Consider the following 19,714-nt stretch of genomic DNA (forward strand, 5'->3'; position numbering starts at 1 on the left):
GTCTAGTGTTTCTATCTGCTTGCCTCCAGTCTATTTCTAGGCTAACCCGGGTGGCCCCTGCAGTCTTCTTGGCAGTATTTGACACATGTGGCCCCGCAGCCATCTTGGAAGGTCTGGATGGAACAGGGGCCAGGGTACAACAGCACCTGCTCACTGCTATGGCATCTGCCTTAGTCACATCCCCCATGCAAGCACACCGTGTCACACAGAACAGGGTATGTGGATGCTGTCTTGCATACTTGTGTGATATTATACTGTACTGTATATTGCAAACTACAAAAATGAAGGTTCAGAAACAATAGATAAATCCTCAGTGGAAATAGTGTGGTTACAGATGCAGATGCAGAAATGGCCTTCTGCGGCACAAAATGCCAAGTGCCAAGTTTCAAACTTGGACTTTCGTTAATGCTGTCATTCTCTGATGAAAAATTCTATTTTTGCCTTATCTTTATCTAATGTATCTATCATTAAGCCACTGCCACATCAAAACCGAGAGGTTAAAAAATACGCAACATAACTGTTGTGGCATTAGTTGGGTGCAATTGTTTTTTTCTCCTGTGATTAAGGCAGCAAATGGTCTGTCGTATCAAAACCATAGAAAGATTAAGTAATGCGTCCTTCATAGAAATGTAGTGAAGTAAGTCATAAAGTCCCACAAAAACAACACTCAATTAAGGAACAGATATTCTGCATATGTGTGAGGAATGTCAATAATCAGGAAATCTGAAAGCCCAAGAGATGAAAACACTCGATAAACTGTAGAGTAAACTATAAATCACTACAACATCAGGAACATCTCAACAAACAAAATGGCTGCAAAAGCTTTAAACCTTCATGTTATGTGTCCTCTCTCTCTTACTCTCTCTCTTCCATACAGTTCATGAACTATGCTGAACTGTGCACGAACTAATTTGTACAGAATTACTTATTGAATTTTTCACAAGACAGCCCATGTAATGTGTATGTGAAGTGCTAATCCTACTAGGGCAGAGTGGCTAAAATTGATTTGAAGGTTTTTAACTTTGAGTCTAGCATTGGTAATTGACTCTGAACAGAATTTATTTGCATTGAGCATTTCCAATTTAACACCAGAATACAAACTTAGTACTTCAACTCTACTCTAATTATACACTGATATGCATTCACCCCCAACCAAACCCCCTTCTCCTCTTTCCCCTCCCCAAGCACAAAGACAGACAGTCCAAAGTTTGTTTACACAGAACTGTGTGCGCGTGTATGTGTGTGTGTGTGTGTGTCTGTGTCTGCAAATGCACATAGACTAATTTGTAGTGTGTGTCAGTATCTGGGCTAATTGGCTGAATGAAAGCACTACAGCCCTCCACTTCAGCAAAGCATTATGGGTAGTGGGGAGGGACTTATCAGTCAGGCAAGCACTACTGGGCTTTGAAATTAATTAACTTGGTGGGTCCCCTCATAACATTCATCAATGTACAATTGTGCTCACACACTCACACATAGACACACACAGTCGGTAGTGAATGGTGTTGGTGATAATGGTAATGAATGTTGGCCAGTCAAAATTTTTTCCAACCAGTCAGTGCTGCTGAGTTTATGTTGCTAGAATGAGTGTCTGAAGTAGCTGTAGGCACAGCAGTTGTTGTTGGATGCCTGTGAGTATGTGTGTTTGCAGGTGTCTGATAATGTAGAGTTGGCACAATTGAATTTAAGTCTGATAGTTTCAAGCATTTTCAGAAAATTAGATGTTTTTTTTTGTCTCCTTCAGGAAAATATTACATTCAATCATTTCCTGATTCTGTACATTAATTAATTGAATCCAGTACAAGAACTGGACTACATCAATCTAAGTATGATATTTTTTTTTTTTTGGGTCATACTCTTAATCAACCTACTGAGATGGATTGTTGCCTCATAAACATTTAGGTGTTACTTTGTAGCCTTAATAAGTTTAAAAGGAAATATTTTGTAGAGTACAAGGCAGACAAGGAAAAGACTTAATACAGCAGTTTCTTTACTAAGTTTCTTTACAAACACCCACAAAGCTGACTATTTGAATTACAAATTATCGTATTTTTGACTTTTATTCATTTTATTCATTTGTGTTTGTCTTGTAGGATTTGGTGTTGAAGGTTCTACGCTGTCTAGAGAGCCCGTCCACGGTAACAAGAGCCAAGGCATTACTACTACTACTGCTACTAATACAGGACAACTCACAAACGCTGCTTTACTGCTGTCAAAATAGGTAAACACACACTGTCACACCTATACAAATGCACGCAGTGGAACTCGCATACTGAGAAAAGTGAAAATCTGTAATACATTTATTAAAAAACCTGCATTTTAGTTTACAACTATCAAGCAGTTATCCATGATAATTGATGGAATCTCATGTCCCAGATATAGGTATTCATAAATTGCTTAAAGAGTTTAATTAAATAACATTTTTTACAGCAAGTTTTAAAGTTTGTCCGTAATTGTATCCTCTTACAGTATCCAAATGGTAAATCCTTCCAGTCTACTATGGAGGATTATTTGAAAGTTTGTCTGAAATGCCGTTGTTCACGCACAGATCAAGCTGTCAGAGAAAAAACAAATGGCATTTGTGAGTTCAATATCAAGGCACTCTTCTCCTTTAATTATTTAGCTGTTGAATGTGTGTTCTCTTACCCTGCTACATTGTCACTACTGTCACTTGGGCATATTGCTATGCATATTATTTTGGAATTTGTCAGCTGAGGGTGGTGCAATAGTGCAGGATGGTGCAATATTGAATTGCATCTTTTGTATTACTGTGACACATCAATTGTCTATGTCTCTGGTGTGTATGTCTGTTATATGTAAGCGGTACTGTTGTCTGAGACAAATTACCCCTCAGGGACAATGAAATTATCTTCAACTCACCTCACTAAAATTAAATTCAATATAGAATTTGGTGAGCCAACACAAAATTATGGTATTTTTGTGTCCATGAAATGTTAACTGTTAATTTAAGGAAATTTGCATTCGCTCTATCACAACTAATCAGTGTACTACTTATTTTATGCATTCAGAAAAATAAGACCTTTTAAAAAAATTCACGTTTTATTTATGCTGCCTTGTGCTAAAGCAAAAAAAAAAAAATGTTCTCTGAGCAATTAAATACCCAAAAATGACAAAGCAGAAGAAATTAAACTCAGCTCCCTAACATTTCTCTTACTCATATGGATGTTTCTGTGCTTTGATTACAATCTTTGGAAAATTCAATTTACCAGACAAATACTAGATTTATTATATTATCAAATCAATAAAGCTGACCATATTAGCAATGCATTGTATTATTTAACTTGAGGCAAATAAATAGCTTTCAACACAATTATCTCTTTTTTAAAGCAGCCTGCGTTAGAGGAGAGGCTTCCTTCATAAAAAATTCTCCAGTTGGCAGGCAGTTGCACTCTGTGTAACCTTTGTGTTAACTAGCACAGCAGCCAAGGGAATGATAATATAAATGTATGTACCCTGGCCATTCAGTCTCTGCTGCCGCATTTTGTAACTTTGCTGGAACTTCAAATGGTTCATTAGAGCTGGTTGTCCTGTGTTTCACCCCATACTAACTTGCAATGCAGATGTGAATATGCTGTGAATCATCAGTTGCATATGCATGATATATACACTCACTTCCCCTGGTAATTCATGACCAGTTGGCTATTTGAGTTTGAAAAACATGCCCAGATTACTGACATATGGATCCTCATAACAGTCTCATCTCTTTTCCTCTCCTTTTTCCTCTCTTTTTTGATCAGTTTTCTTTCTGTTTTGTTTTTTTTTTACTAAAATGCTTCTTTCTTTCAGTCCCAGATGTGAACTACCTGATTAACTTTTCCATATGGAGTATGGATAAACTTAGTATGTGCATTCTTTTTACATGACTACTCAGGAGTTAGTGAATTCATTCTTCATGTTGTGGAATATAAAATTGTCACATTTTCATGTCTTCTTATCTGTATAGTTGGTCTAAGTGCCAGAAATCATTCATATGCATGCAGCCTGCAGTTAGTGGCCTCAAGAATGTTGCACAAAACTACAATTGCTACAATTTCATCCAGTTTCTATTTAGACTTCTTAATGTGTCAGGTTTTGCTCCACCAGTCTGTTCAGCCTTTAATCTTGTCAAAATTATTTTTCAACGGCTCAATTGATTCCTTATATCTTTCTATTTTAAGTTTTCAATTTAATCAGTAGTGTTATTTTACACTTGCACTGAAAACCAGCTATTATTCTGGCTGTATATTTTGTCTGCAGTTTTGCTTACTCACAGTTAAGGGATGATATCCACTGCCTGGAGTCAGAGCTGTGAAAAAAAAAAAAAGCTTTTTGACAATTTTGACTCCATAGCTGGAGCTGAAGGTTAGACTGCTTCTTTTCCTTCTCCTGCTAATCCACTTGCCATATTTCACTTTTGCTGTCATAGCTTGTCGATCGCCCGTCACCATGATCTCCCAAATGGACTTGTATTCTGTGGCCTTGTACGCCCCCCTGGCAGGCCTCAGCATACACTGTACCAGTGAGTCTAGAAGGTTTAGCACTGAATTTCATTGAATGTGGATGCTTTAATGCTGCAGACAGTCCCGCTGACCCCACTAAATGGTCCAGGGGTTAACACCACAAGGCCCAATATTCGTGGGTAAAGCTTCAGCAGTGGCTGCACATTACCATTTGCTTTTACCTGTGAGTTTTACCAAGCTACAATAGTTTGGATATCCTAGAAGTGCATAGAAAATTGTGTTTTGAGGAAATCTAAATCTCTATCTAATAGAAATTAAGATTTCTTCAGTTAATTCGTTTTTGTACAAGGCGTTCTGGTGTATTAACTGCCTACAAACTTTACCATAAAGAATCATACTTTCTATTTTCAAGTTATATTATATCCTTTGGAGCTGGGATGCAGAAATAGTATGTGGCAGGAAGTGAAAACGTTGTGGCAAGATAACATAATTTAGGATCTTTTCTGTTGGACCATTCTCCCACAGAGACAGCTTTAACACCTCCATTTATACATGACCCTAAAACAGAATGAAGTTGTTTTTATTCCTTACTTCCTCTTCAACTCTATTCCTCTTTTGCCTGTCTTTCTCGTTCACTCACACTCACACACGTCATCTTTCTCCTCTCGCTCTCTCTCTCTGTTCACTGTGTTAGAGCTGTCAGAGTTGACCTGCCTGTCTCTCTCCCACTGAGCACTCTGGATGATTCAACTGCACGCAGAGACATGTGTCTTTGCCTCAGACCTGCTATCACCCAGACATGTTGTTTTTAATTAGCTCCATAGTTGTGTGAAAATTGTACTTATTTTTGCCTGAATGAGATAAACTTGTGCAGACTTCACTAAGGAAGATTGCCGTTGGGAATGGAGGCACACACACACACACACACACACACAGAGCAAGCCACTTGCAGGTCAGTTGTGTGTCAGTGCTTGGTCTCCCACAGTGACTGACACAAAGGTGGCAAGTTTGTCTCCATTTAGCAGTCTGGAAAATTGTCTGTAAGACCAACAGAGGATCACATGCAGAAGTCTAGCAGGGGAAATAAATGGAGAGAAAGACAGGAAGGCATAGAGCTAGGTAGAGTCACAACTACTGAAATTGACATACATGTGTAGTAGAGGAAAAGGTAGACTAACATTTAGTTGATTTCTTTGTGAAATGTCTCAATAAAAATCAGACAGTTTTCCATTAAATAAGGCAGACAGCATAAGACTTTGCCACTAAATGTCTGAGATGATTGTCCCTCTAGGAGGTTTTCTCAGCTCTCCAGTGGACATCTGAAGCTCAGTTGGAAAGGCTGTTAGGTTCTTTTTCAGTCTGATTGAGGACCTTCGTGTCTGCTGTCCTGAGTTTGGAATAATGGCCAATTCTAGGAACTTGACGGGCTCTGCTGGTTCCAAATGTCCAAAAGTAGTGGAGTCACTGGCCTCTTGAGCTTTCAAAAGAGTTTTAAGCTCTTAACCTGATTTTTGCATTCAATTCCAATGGAGACATGGAGACAGAAGTTCTCTGGTGTGTCGTCATTGCACTGAACTAGTTTGTAGATCTATAGCAAATTGTTGGAGTAATATGCACACTACCTGATGGAAGTAAAATCCTTTTTTTGGCTCCTCATTATATGATTCATTGTTCTAATTGTTTCATTTTGAGTATTTTTATTAGTTCTGCTGTTATATTGATCCCTATAAAGTACAACTCTTGGGGAGGAATGTTTCATTTTTAAGAGTCCATCATTATCAACTAAACTGCTGTTGTGACTGAATGTGAAGATTTTACCGGGACTCTATGATAATTTAAAGCGGATGTGTTACCAAATTGTCTAAAACAAGATAAACTAGTCATTTGCAGATTTGTGTGACGAGGAGGGCTTAAGATTTGACTGGAATTTAACAATAATATGGCTTGAGGGACTTGTTTTTATTTTTTTGCACCCATAAAGTGATAAGTAATAGCTGAGGCTGTGTCAGATAACATTTAGCTCACAATCACCAAACAACCTGCACAATAGCCACCCTAAATTTTACAATCAATATTTGTTGACTAATGTGACCTCCCTGAATCCCTCTGCATGGGTCTGCATTCATTCTTCCTAGTGCTTGTGTGTGTGTGTCCTGATACACGTGTGGGTGTTAGTGTGTCAGTAATGAATATCAGTTAACAGTGGTAACCTTTCAGCACTGCTCTGAGTTTGCGAATAGCATATTATTGATTTCTGTTCAATACAGGCAGTCTGCTGAGAATAAAAATGTTCTCTGGGCCGGTCTGTATGTCTCTGTCTTGCACAGCTTTCCTGCCTAGTCTTTTTTATACATCCAGGCAAAATTACTCACTGGCTTGAATCATTTTGCTAATATGTCTGCATCACAATGAGAGGAGCAGCAGAATATACTGGCACACTACAAGCAACCAGAGTGAGCAAATAAGAACCTGATTGGTATACCGTATTTGTAAATATGCAGACCATTTTTGTTGTTTCTTTTTTACTCTGACCTGCAATGCATGTGTGTCTTTTGATCTAGACTTGTCATGTACCTGGAGAGAGACCTACGTAAAGCCTCACCTCTCAGAGACAACCCCAGTCAATCAGGTTACCTGTCTCGGTGTCTAGACTTGGTGATTCTATATTTGAGTAGCACCGCACCAATAATACTGGGTACAACCATACACACACACAAAATAACTCTCAGCATGATTTTACATGTGAATATTTTGATACTATAAAAAAATTGTGTCATTTTAATAGAAAAATGTTTTTGCTAGAATTGAAAAAAGAATAAAAAAAAATAACTTTAAAATAGACAGCTATAGTTTATGCTTGCATAAATCCCATTAGCTCTCTACTCTCTCCCTTCTTATCCTAGCTACACTCTTTTTGTCTCTTATCTACTCTAGAGGATGTCTTGTGTGCACTGAGAGATGTGATCGGAAGGAGACACCCATCTACAGTTCAGAGCAGACAGCTTAAACACACATTGCCCACCATGTCTGTAGTTTTGGATCTTCTTTCATCACAGGTAACTAGGACCAAAAGGAGTAGGGAGGAAATCGTATTTTAAAGTTTTAGTATTGTTGTTTGCAAGTTTATCCAAAAAGATTTTCTAATAATTTACCGATACCTATCAAACACAATTGTTGTTATTTCACTTTTTTTTTTTTTTTTTTTTTTTTGTCTTATTAACCCATTCCTGTTTGAATGTATGGCTGACTTTCTACTGACAGGTCTTTCGATCTCAAATTGTCACTGAAGAGTTTTTGGCTCAAATTGGAATGTTGCTTGTAAGTGTTTTGTCATACAGATTGTTTGTTCAAGTGTGTCAACATGAGAGTAATTATTTTACAACATAATAATGGTGTTTAAATTTGGATGCATTTGGGCATTTTAATCTGAGTTTGTTTGATATGCTGAAGCATAAGAGGAAAAGACAATTAGGCTAACATGAAAATAAGCAGAAATTGCTATCACAGTCCTTGCATCACAGTACAATTGCCTTGACCAAGTGTTGATGAAGTTTTTAATAGATGTGTAATTTTTGCCCGCCATCCTTCTCAGAGCTATATCACCTCTATAGACTCCAATGAAACAAATCTGGGCGGTGCTGTGAGTAAGTTATTTTTTAATTGCTACAATCATGACACTTATCACTTAAATTTAGTTAAAATGTGATCTATTTTAATGTACTACACTTTTCATTGACTTTTCATGTTACATGCATTGCATTTATCTTACAGTCAGTGATCTATCTTAGTGATTATCTTCCTTAGTACATGGTCTCGAATTGATCTAATTAAGTAGTTGAAAAAGAGGGTCTTTGAAAAAAGCTGTGTCTTTTAATAAATTAAGGCATGAATATCTTTTACCTTTTGATCGTGAGGAAAAAAATATTGATTATATATTTAAAATGAGGAATGGGTGAAAATATCCTTAAGAGAGAGATGTGGCTTCGAATGTCAAATATGCTACAGTACATAGCCATCTGGGGTTCATTGCAACTGGTGGAGCTCAGGGCTTTATAATATCAACAATACTGCAGCGGCTTGCTCAAAAATGAAATATACACAGGTGTCAGTCCAGCAGATTCAGTTTCTGGACAGCCTGTGGGTCATCCTCCACTTTTACTGAGGGGATGATTCAGTTGAGCTGAATGATTTTTTTGATTCCCTCTAGGTGCACCAGTGTGTGAGGAGTTGATTAGGACATCTCTGTCCATTGTGGAAGTTCTTAGTCAGCACCACCTTCTCATTACTCCACATCGGAGTGCTGTAAGTATGTACACAAGCAACCATGTAGCTGACTTCCTGTCTGACTCACTTTCCATCTTCCTGATGTAGACTGTGAATGTTTGCCGGTCCGTCTATATCACCTGCTAGTTTTGTGTTTTTCTGACTAACTGATTCAAGGGAAGGTTTTATAAAGAAATGTCTGTCCTACATTTCTTTCTCTGTCCTGTGAAATTCAACACCAGTATATTACATCTGACAGGACTTTGGAGACAACCTGTCATCATCCTGGTATTCTTAGAGTAACACAAGAGATACTGTTAATTTGCAGTGATAGAGTGCAAAAAACAAGGGAATGATATAAAAACTGTCAGGTTAATGCTCATATATTCATGAATATCTCCCATTTTGTCTGTTTCATAAAGTGTTCTGTGGTTTAATATTCATTGTGTGCCTTCTGGTCTGTTACACCTGTCTATTCATGACCAGAGGACATAGGGTCAACTTGTGGGCTGTTAGGCAAGACACTAATCAACTATTGACCCAATAGAGCCTCATGAATTCAGTGTGTATGTGTTTGTGTGTGTCTGTGTGCGTCAGAGAGAGAGTATGTGTATGTGATGGGTCAAGGAGATTGTGTTTAATGACTATTGACGTATGGAAGTGAAGAGCAGCAGGAAGTAGACAGGATGGAGGGAGCGAAAAGAAAAGAGATGAAGAATATAGGAAAGGAGCAAAAATGAGTCTTTTAGCTACTGAGAGTCAATAACACAGGACCACACTTTAATTACCATCAGCCAGCTCAGATTAACTTCTATTGCCAGCTGGACGAGGAGTTACACTCAAGTTTCAGTTAGTTCACATTTCTGAATCCCTATCACAGCACGAAGTTGGTAAGTTTTGCCACTGCAATACTTTTCAAAGAAACGACTACAGTTTGAATAACTTGCACTACATATGCACTCAGCCAATATGGTAGGGTTATTATCAATAAACCAATAGTATTTGAAAACAAAAGATCAGGCAAAACATAACCAATGGGAATGTAGTATGTACTGTGCAGAAACAGAATAAATAGTAAACAGCAAAACCAAATTATTGATTTGGTTATTACAGTATCAGATTTGTCACTTTCGCAAATTGAGAACATCAATATCTTCTAATCATAAGTCGGAGAAATATTATGAGGTTTGTATTTATATTTTTCCCTTCTTTTGGCTTTTCCCTATTTGGGGTCACCACAGCAAGTCAGCTTTGTGACTTGCATGTTTGATTTGGCTTCAGTTTTACACCAGATGCATTTCCTGCCACAACCCTCCCCTCTTTATCTGGGCTAGGGACTGGCACAAGGCTACCGCTGGTTGGCCTTGTAGCTGGGGTTTGAACCCGAGGGCTCTTCATGCAAAGCATGCACTGTACCACTGGGCTACTTCCCCACCAGGAAATACTATGAGTATGTATCATTAAATATTAGTGACTGTTTCCAAGGTACTTGCTAGCAATGGCCATCGTACTGTTTAATTAATGATATACATTATCTTCAGTACAGCACATACACCAGGTACCATACTGTATGGGTTTATACAGAGCTATAACAGTGCAATTTCTTTACCAGCAACAGACGTTAAGCTTCAGACTAGCTGTTGCCTCTGATTTACTAATGGCAAAAAAGGTCAAATAAATTGTCTTTCATATTGGATCTTTCCTAGCCATGGCTGAATAGTATTTTGCTACTTTTATAGTGGCTACAACACAAACTGAATGAAATTCAGTTCTTTAGTTCCAATTGTGGTGATTTTTTTATACCTGTGCAATGGACAGAGGGATTACTATGCAATAGAGCAAAGACCGAAAAATGAGGATTTGAATGAGTACTTCAGAAAGTGGAGGGACATGTCAACCATAGATAACAGTTCAGAGAAACTGCACCAAACCTTCCTCTCTTTCTCATATACGCACACACACACACACACACACAAACACACTCTCCTTCCAGTCTTTTGATGGTTGTGATATTAATATACAGACCATTAAGTGGTGGACAACATCCTTTGTACTTTTCTTTCCCTGCCTTCAATGTAATGACCTCGCACACGCTCACTCGGCATTAGTGTATTTTTCTATGGTAGTATGAGTAATCATGCAAATTCATGCAATACAGATTCATGCCTAAATAAAGGCTTTGAAAGTTGTCTAAGTACATTTATGTTCATGTTTACAAGTGTGTGTGCGTGTGTGATCAAAGAAATCACTCAACAGTGTATTTCCATACTAATCTGGTCTTCTGACAGTGGTCTCTGTGGTTGATGCCCACTGCATTAATTTAGCACATTGTCTTTTTATTCAGCCTAATCTAAAAATATATCTGGTTTCTGCCTTGCTGAATATTAAGTATGATTTCATAGGATAACTGAGATTGGTTGATACACTTTTTTCCCTAAATTAAAGAACATGGAACCAAATTAAATGATTGATGATATTTATTCCATTCATGTTCAACACAGATTGAATCTGAAGAGAAAGACTGTCAATTTTTCTGGTATATTTTGTGCAACTTAATTTTTTTAACACTGACATGTCTAACTAGCACTTACTATACAGTTTTAGTCCTTTCACTAATTGAAAAGATATAGTACTTACACCGTCTACTACAACTCTTTAGTGATTTCCCACACTTGTAGGTCACCTTGGATAAAGGCATCTTCCAAATGATGAATGACACTCTAAATACATTTTTATTCTGCTACATTATTTCTGTCATTTTCTATCTGAATGATTTCATGTAAATGGCACATTGGCATGATAGATTATCTGCATCCTGCATATATTATAAGGTTATTATTAAGTCTGCCACACTGATCCTTTACTATACTACTGCATTTAAACAGACTCTTACTCAGTATTGTGTTAAAGTATCAATAGTGTTTAACACGTAAATATTTTTGGTTTCCTGAAGGTTGTGGATTCCATCCTGCCCCATCTGACAGCACTGGCTTTCAGCATAAATGGTAAGAAAGGTGGTAGGAGCCTGAAAAAAAGAAAATGAAGCCAATCAGAGGTGTTGTGAATGGCCAAGCACATGTTAAGCTGAGGAAGAGAGTTGAGCATTGGAAATGGGAAATAGTGGAAGAGGTTTGGAAAGAAAGGGGCAGACCTGCAGTCAAAATGTAAAGGGCATATGAAACAACTCCAATGGCATTTGTATTTGTTGCATATCATAACCCCTTTCATTCAACTTGTTTTCTGTCTAATATCAAGCAAAGGGAAAAAAATGTAAAGATGTTCAGTGTGCATACATCAATGGGTAGACACATTTAATGAGGTTGTAAATAGATAAGGAAAGGTATTTAGACCGAAGAGATTCCAAAGAAGAAGAGAGGCTAACCTTGAATGTCTAAAGTTATAAAAATTCTAGTGTCATTGTTGGTATCCACAGCAGTGTTTTAGTTTTGTAACCTTCAGTGAGTCATTGTTTGGCTTCTGTGGGTCCTGCCTGACAGAGTAATGTAACGCATGTCTTGTGGAAACAGTTTTTTGGGTAAAGTTATGGCCCTGTTTTGTGTTAATCATGGATACTGTTTGTTACCTAGTATCAAAATGTTATTTGAAAGGAGTTTTTAAGACTGAGTCATCCACGGAGCTCTTCTGTTTTTGAAACTGTTGAAGTATCCTAGTCTCCACATACATTATCTGTTTTTTAGCTATTTCAGTTAAAATGAATAATTCAAAGTGGACACCATAAAGGTCTAAGATAGTAAATAAGATTCAAACATAGATCTGGCCTTAAGCTGTGCCACATCTTAAAGTCTGCTTGTTGCATTTTGTCATGGGTATTATTGCTGCCTCTAAATCAACAATTTCTCTATTATTTCTAAAGCAGTGATGCAGATTTCATCTTTCTGAAATGTGCTATTTTTTTTACCATGTTAATCCTCTCATTATGTCTCTGTGTGTTACAGTGGAGTGGTCTGTGTTTGTTTTGAGAGTACTGTCCGAAATCAATCTTGTCCTACTGGTCCAAGATGGAGATGGCCCAAATGTAAGTGAGAGGACAGAGGAGAAGAAAGAGAGAAGAGCAACAGAAAGAAGGGATGAAGGAAACTCTTACAATCAAATCTTAGCTCTCATCTCTAAATCTCTGCTACCAAGGTTGGTCTGGCACATATTTTTGTGGTTCTGTATGTAATTTCTGAATATTCTGTATGAAAAGATTCTTATGATTCTCAATGAGATGCTTGTTTTCACATTTAAGGCATAACTGCCTTAAATGTGAATCTTTCATGTAATTATTGTCAGACCATTGTCAAAATAATTTCTATCTTCTGTTTTTAGCCAGCGGTATTATTTTTGACTGATAATTTTTCTCAGTAATAAAACCACAAATAATACTTCTTCTATACTTTGTGAAGTTCTAAGATAAACAAGTCTACTTACTTTCTTGGGGTTCCATATACAAGTGATTACACACAAGTAATCAAGTTATTTTGAGTCATTCAGTGGGTCTGTTGCTATACTATATTTTACCCCCTTTTATTGCACTTTTCTTTCATTGCTTTATTATGAGTTACTAATTTTTTCCTCTCATAATTCTCCTCCCCCTCCCCTTTTACCCTCTCAAAATCTCTCTTCTGTTCCTTCTCACACATTTCTTTTTCATTCCTTCTCCTATTATAACTCTGGTTTTCCCCTCCCACTTTGCTCTGCTCTTTTCTCCAGATCTTTTCCAGTTTACACTCTGTTACTAATGATCAGAACACTACATTAATTATTAACACTATGACAGCCAAATGTTGATCTCATGAATGTTTTTGTCTAGGTATGAGTCTCTTCTTAGAGCAGCAGAGCCTGTCCCTCTCTACGCTCTCAAACTGCTTGTGTCAATGACTGAACACAGCACGCAGATTTGCAGGTACTGTACACATAGTTATTCCGTAAGTCACACACAATCAATCACACTGAGTGAAACACTTAAGTGTTTTTCTCCCAAGGCTAGTCATTCCCAGTTCAAAACTGCTGTTTTTTATTCACAACCACACACACACAAAAACACCTTCCCATGCATATATATGCACACAATTATAAAAATGCAACATTGGCAGTGATTTATTTACCTACCACAGCATGTACAGATATCCACAAATAACAATTTACTTATTGACTATGATGCACATTCAGGGCTGTTAGCACATACAGTACAGCAAGGATACTGGTAGTGATCTACCTTGAATTAAACCCGTTTCACCCCTCTTAAAGCTAAAGCTTTCTACATTAGTGAACAGTTAAATGGAGGGTATAGTTTAGTACTGCATCAGCTAAGATGTGTTAAATCTTGACACATTGTGCTTTTATGTCTGGCACAGTAGCTACTCCTGCACATGACTTAGACAAAATTATTGATGGTGTTAAGAGTAAGACTCACTGGCATAATGTTGAAGTAATTTGCTATTCAGTACTTTAACAATATTTCTTGAGGAAGCAGTCATCTGACACCAGAATAAAATGAAGTAATGGTGTGTTGCTGTTGCACAGAGAATCTGCTGATCCCTCTTCTAACCATGAAATTATTCACCTGTGTATGTGCATGTGCATCCGTGTGTTCATCTGTGTACATGTGCTTAATAGATGTGCTCTGACAGCAGCTGTCACTAAGTCTTGATTCTCTGGTCATCTGTCTTCTATTTTCAGCTGTTGATAGACACAAAAAGTGGGGGTGAAAATAGAGAAGTTAGACCAATATATATATACATTTATAGAGAGAGAGAGAGAGAGAGAGAGAGAGAGAGGGCAAGAACTGGATAGAGGGGTGGAGGGAAGAATAGCAGGAAGACCAAATGGGGATGGAGAATGAGACAAGTTGTCGCTAAGAATCAGAGAAAACATTTGCACAGGAATGAAATGCCAATTGTTGAGGTAACATGAAAATGTGTACATCTCCACCTGACTTTAAAAAAAGGACATAAAAGAATGACATAAAAATGGTGCACATGCCCCTCATGAGTGTTTTAACAGCTTAATAAGCCAAATGATGGTATTGGTAGCCTCATAATTAATTTATCCCTAAATTTTGTATGCTGTGTATAATGCAAGCTACCTTTTACTTTTACTTATACACTCACACAACCACTTCAGTTAATGTACAGGAAGATGGAACACATGTTGGGCATTGCTGCCTGTCACACCTCCTCTGGTGCCCATGGGTCAGCAGCAGGGTCATCAGCCGTGAACCACCATTCACTAACGTTTCATTCCTTCACTCCTGGAACGTCTCCTGGTGGAGGAACAGTGACAGGGATGTCTATCTGTCACCCTCTGCGGCACCAATATTGGTCAATCACAAAGTGACCATATTGTCATGCATATTTTTATGTTTCATTGTAAATCTTTCAATAGTTAGCACTGGATTGCAACAAACATAATTGTGAATCACCTATTTTGCTCTTCCATTATTTCATTCCACTCTTTCATTTACTTATTTGATCTACTTCAACTCAATAAACCCCTTATCACTATTATCCCACTCTCTGGCCATCTGTATCCCTCCCTCCAAGACATCATTGTTCACCCTTGTTGGTGAATATGCCCCTACTTCTCTTATCAGTATAAGTACCTCCTCTCGTCTTCATCCATCTCTTCCTCACTCACTCCTCATCCTCCTCTTTCCTTGACACAAGCAGTGACATGAACTTTTCAAATTGGTGTCAGCACTCATCTTTCTGTATCTTCGTTTTTTTCTCACACTTTTTCTCTGACATTATTAACAATATTTAAAAAAATTTTTCTCTCGCCTTCGTTCTTTCTCTCACCATCTCTAATTTATTAACATTAGTCCACATTTCTCTTTTTCACTGTGCCCTCTCTCCACAGCTCTCCCTCCATCTTTGCAGTTATACAATCAGAAATTAAATTGCCTGGGTCTTGGTTAGATAAGTGTGGCTATGAAGCCAGCCGTGCGGTAATTAGATGGTAAATTGAGGACATTAACGTTGGGAAGGCAGCCTGCTGTTTCTCTCTACATTATCACAGCCCAGACACACCTTCAAACAAGTACATTTACTATGACCTTTAGCCAAAGAACCTCATGCTGTTTGTGTGTGTGCATGCGAGCGTGTGCGTGAGTGAGCTCTGTGAGTGAGGGGGAGAGAGAACGAGAGAGACCATTTATATTCTTTAATGTCCTTGTATTGGTGTATGCCTCTTATCAGCAAACTAACAACTATTTTCTCATAGTTTAACTGGCTTAGTTATTGAATTGAGGTTGGGGAAGAATATCTGTACAAAATAAAACTCATTATTTTTTATGTTTTGTTTTTTTTTTTCTTTTCATTTTCTTACATCAGTAGTTAATAGGCTGAAAAAATTATCCTCACAAAACCATTACATCATGGAGTGTGCACAGTCATTGGGACACGAAAGTAAACCAGAGAAAAGTGTAATCATTAGGTGTTAATAACATCCAGTGTGTTTGTTTTCATGTTTTTAAAGTATGCTATTGTATGCAACAGACTGTTTTACTGATCTGCTCTCTACAGTGAATAAATGCATTTGAAATATTTAAAAATATGCTTTAGATTATACAAAAACCTCATTAAGGTGCATCATTTCTGAATAATTTGACCATCCTCCAGGGAAAAGCATTTGGTGCTTTGTGACAGAGGCTAATTAAACTTAAACTTCCAACTACTATCATATGACCACTTGACTGTATTTTTTTGCTTGAAATATTAACAAGGATGGACTTCGTTACAATATTTGCCCTTTCAAAATGATCTAATTTGAAGTGCTTAATGTGCATAGTTTGCCATAGTAGTATCTGACTACAGCAGCAGAAAGGTGATTTCAGTATAGTCTATGTTGTGAAAGTATATTTTCATTTATAAAGCTGATGATGTATGACTAATATAGCGAGGCTAGTCTCTATTGTTTGTTCTATTATTGGCAGTCTCTTGTGCTCTTTTTGTCAGTGTCTGGTTTGGTGTGTTGTTTCTGTTGATATATGGTTGGTAGTTTAAAGGTGGTCCAGTTTATCATGTCGTGCTGGCCTGGGCTGTCCTCTCATCTCTCAGCCTATCACCCACCTAATGGGCGGCCATCCATCACAGCTACACTCGCACATACACACAGATATATTTACCCTTTCATAAAAGGCCTAACATAGTGTACCAAGCCAAATATAAAGTGCATCACAGATGTCTGGTTTCATTCATCATGACAAGTAAAGAACAGTTAACACAGAAATGTGGTCAGTGTTACAGCCCCATGTCTCTACAAGCCTAAAGACACCCCAGAATAAATGATAGCTTTCCTGCTAAAAAGAAACATTGTCACGATGAGCATGGATGCTCTTATTTCAGTGGTGCTAATGGCTGCATAGTGTTAAACAAAGAGCTTCAATGACCACTAGTATTCTAGGTCCCAATATTCCGTTGACCAGGACTCTGGTGAGATTAGCACAGCTTCTTGAACATATTGCCAAATTATGCAATTAGGTGAAACTGTCATCTTGGTTTCTTGCATTACCATCTAAAGCAATGAAGAATTAAAAATATCAGACGCAATCTCCAAACAAACTTCAGATTTCAGCCGCTGCTTAATACAATACAGTACAGTTTCTTTTCCAGATCCTGATGATATTGATGCCTGAAGCAACAAGAATAAAACTAAATACAAGGACATTTAATACAAAGTGAGCAACTGTCTAGCAATAGAACAGAATTTAAAATTGTGAGGAAGGAAAGTGAAAAGGTGGGAGAATTTCAGTGCACCTTGTGAACATTGCTGGATGCACATTAAGGGCTCTTTTTTACTGGCCAAATACATTTCTGCCAGAACACTTACCTCTTATTAGGTTAAAAAATAGTCTCAAGTCAATATAAATTGTAAAATTGAATCTGTAGATTCTTGTAACATATTAACTGAACATCACGGTAATCTAAGTTCAGTCCCTACCAGCAACGTTTGTGATGAAGTGTAACACAAAGTCTGCAGTTAAAAACCCTTTTCAGTGACAGTGTTGAATAAGCCTGTTTAAATAAAGGGTTCCTTCAATGGCCTGATGTCTACTAGAAAAGCCATAAATCATAATTAGAACCAACAGATTTATAAACCAGTCGACAGGCTTTGTTGCCTGCAGTATATTAACACCTGTTTGACTCATCTTGTTTTCTAATGCTGTTGCTCCATCTGTATAGAAATTTGTATGTATTTTTTTTAACCTACTCACTAAGTTGGTAGATTTCTAACACATTCTGCTTCTCTACCTTCTCTCTGCTTTTTCTTCAAGTTTAGATATGTCCTCTTCTTTTTTCCTGTACTTCCTTCTTCCACACATTTGCTCTTCCCCTCCTCTGTCTGTTACATCTTCTCATTATCACTCTAACCTTCCCCTCACCTTTCGCTCATTGCCAAATGTACTCTCCTCTTCCTAAGTCCTTCCTTCTCTTCTCCCTTTTCACTTCATCTGCTGTCATTGTGTCTCCTGTCCTCATCGCTCACCAAATCCACCAGAAAGGAGTTGTTGTTGCGGAACTCCAGTATTAATGAAGATAAAACAGATTAGTGTGTTTGCATGTGCAAGTTTATGTGTGGAAAGTGTAGTGAATTTCCACTAAGTTAAATCAATTTCTCGCCTGCCTTTTTCCAGGTCTGCTCCAATATGTATTCTCTCTTTCCTTTTCACTCAGGGTGATCAAACGCAGCAGGATCTTACCAATGGTTTTTCAGTTCATCACGGTAAGAAACCAATCTCAGTTAACCAATAATTTTTATATTCAGCCAGTCACATGATCATTCTCTCAGTCCGTCAGTTTGTTAAACAGTCAATCCACAAATCAAACCAAGTTATTACCATCTGTATTATTTTTACACACATTGTCTTGTGTTTTCCAACAGCTCAGCTGTTTTGTACCTTTTCTCTTCTCCTTTCACATTCACTCTATCTAACCCTTATAGAAGTGTTTATGTAAATTATTCTGAGTGGTGTTGACCTATTAGAGGGCTGGTGTAATTGACTGGCAGGTCAGCAATAGAGACGCAGAAGGGTTAGTAGAGTGGGAATATGGACTCTGCTATTAAGATTTCACACAAACACAGCACTTGTCTGTTATCAGTGAAGCATAACAGTGTTTCCTGTAGACAATTTATTTCACCTGACCCTTTTTGCATCCCGGCAATCTAATGCACCCCAGCACAATCTGTTTTCAGCAGGCTAAAACACTTGTCCTGCAGCAAATTTATGCTTCACACACACACACACATACTTAATAATCAGCGTTCTGCGTGGCTGCCTGTCCAGCCCTGACTAGCTGATGCAGAATGTTAAACACTGTTATCCAACAGCCTGATTAACTTCTCTCCTGATTGTTTACTCCAGTCCGAACCAGTCATGTCGTAATCCATTAGTGCGGTCTGTATTCCTCACATTTGGATTGATTTATGCTGCCTGAAACACTCTGATCTGGATTGATTACTCCTGTCATTAGTGATCACACTTGTCACGGAGAAACTCACCTAATTGTATTTGTCTAGATGATGAAGTAGTTCTACTTCAGACATAAAAGAACCCCTGGAAACCAGCAAGACCAGGGTTCTTAATTGGTCGGCTGCTGTGCCTGAGGAAGCACATGACTATTCAGAGTAGTTTGCACTCAAATACTTTTACAGGTCTTGTCTCACTTTTACTTAAATTGCATTGTAAGTGCATCAGTAATATCCACCAAGTTCAGTATGGTATCAGTCAGGGGAAAGATAGTAACACTCAAAGTTAAAAATCAATTTTGCTTGCCATTTTCCATTGTCCATTGCAAGGTTCAAGCTTTCAGTTATGTAATTTGTGTCTTATTTGTCTGTAAAGATCAAAATAAATTAGCTTTAGTCATTTGTTGTCACTAACAGGCAAGTTGCCCTAGGTGTGAATTAATGTCACTGTCTTCAGCATCAGGCTAGTGCACATGATGAGCACCAGCAAGGCTTATCAGCCTGGACTCAGATCACACTGA

At 37.8% G+C, this 19,714-nt stretch overlaps 1 protein-coding gene across 4 annotated transcripts in view; it reads left to right on the forward strand.

Moving 5' to 3' along the window:
- ulk4 (unc-51 like kinase 4) overlaps nt 1-19,714 on the forward strand; it is a 68,433-nt gene that overhangs the window by 28,131 nt on the left and 20,588 nt on the right. For all 4 annotated transcript variants that reach the window (XM_029504402.1, XM_029504401.1, XM_029504404.1 and 1 more), the window contains 11 exons: nt 30-215; nt 2,094-2,221; nt 7,022-7,155; nt 7,395-7,516; nt 7,722-7,778; nt 8,053-8,104; nt 8,668-8,762; nt 11,677-11,728; nt 12,680-12,869; nt 13,537-13,629; nt 18,401-18,449. In XM_029504402.1, coding sequence (XP_029360262.1) covers nt 30-215; nt 2,094-2,221; nt 7,022-7,155; nt 7,395-7,516; nt 7,722-7,778; nt 8,053-8,104; nt 8,668-8,762; nt 11,677-11,728; nt 12,680-12,869; nt 13,537-13,629; nt 18,401-18,449 — 1,158 coding nt within the window. The remainder of the gene's footprint in view (nt 1-29; nt 216-2,093; nt 2,222-7,021; nt 7,156-7,394; nt 7,517-7,721; nt 7,779-8,052; nt 8,105-8,667; nt 8,763-11,676; nt 11,729-12,679; nt 12,870-13,536; nt 13,630-18,400; nt 18,450-19,714) is intronic.

Source organism: Echeneis naucrates, chromosome 6 (genome assembly GCF_900963305.1).
Source record: "Echeneis naucrates chromosome 6, fEcheNa1.1, whole genome shotgun sequence".
Taxonomy (NCBI): domain Eukaryota; kingdom Metazoa; phylum Chordata; class Actinopteri; order Carangiformes; family Echeneidae; genus Echeneis; species Echeneis naucrates.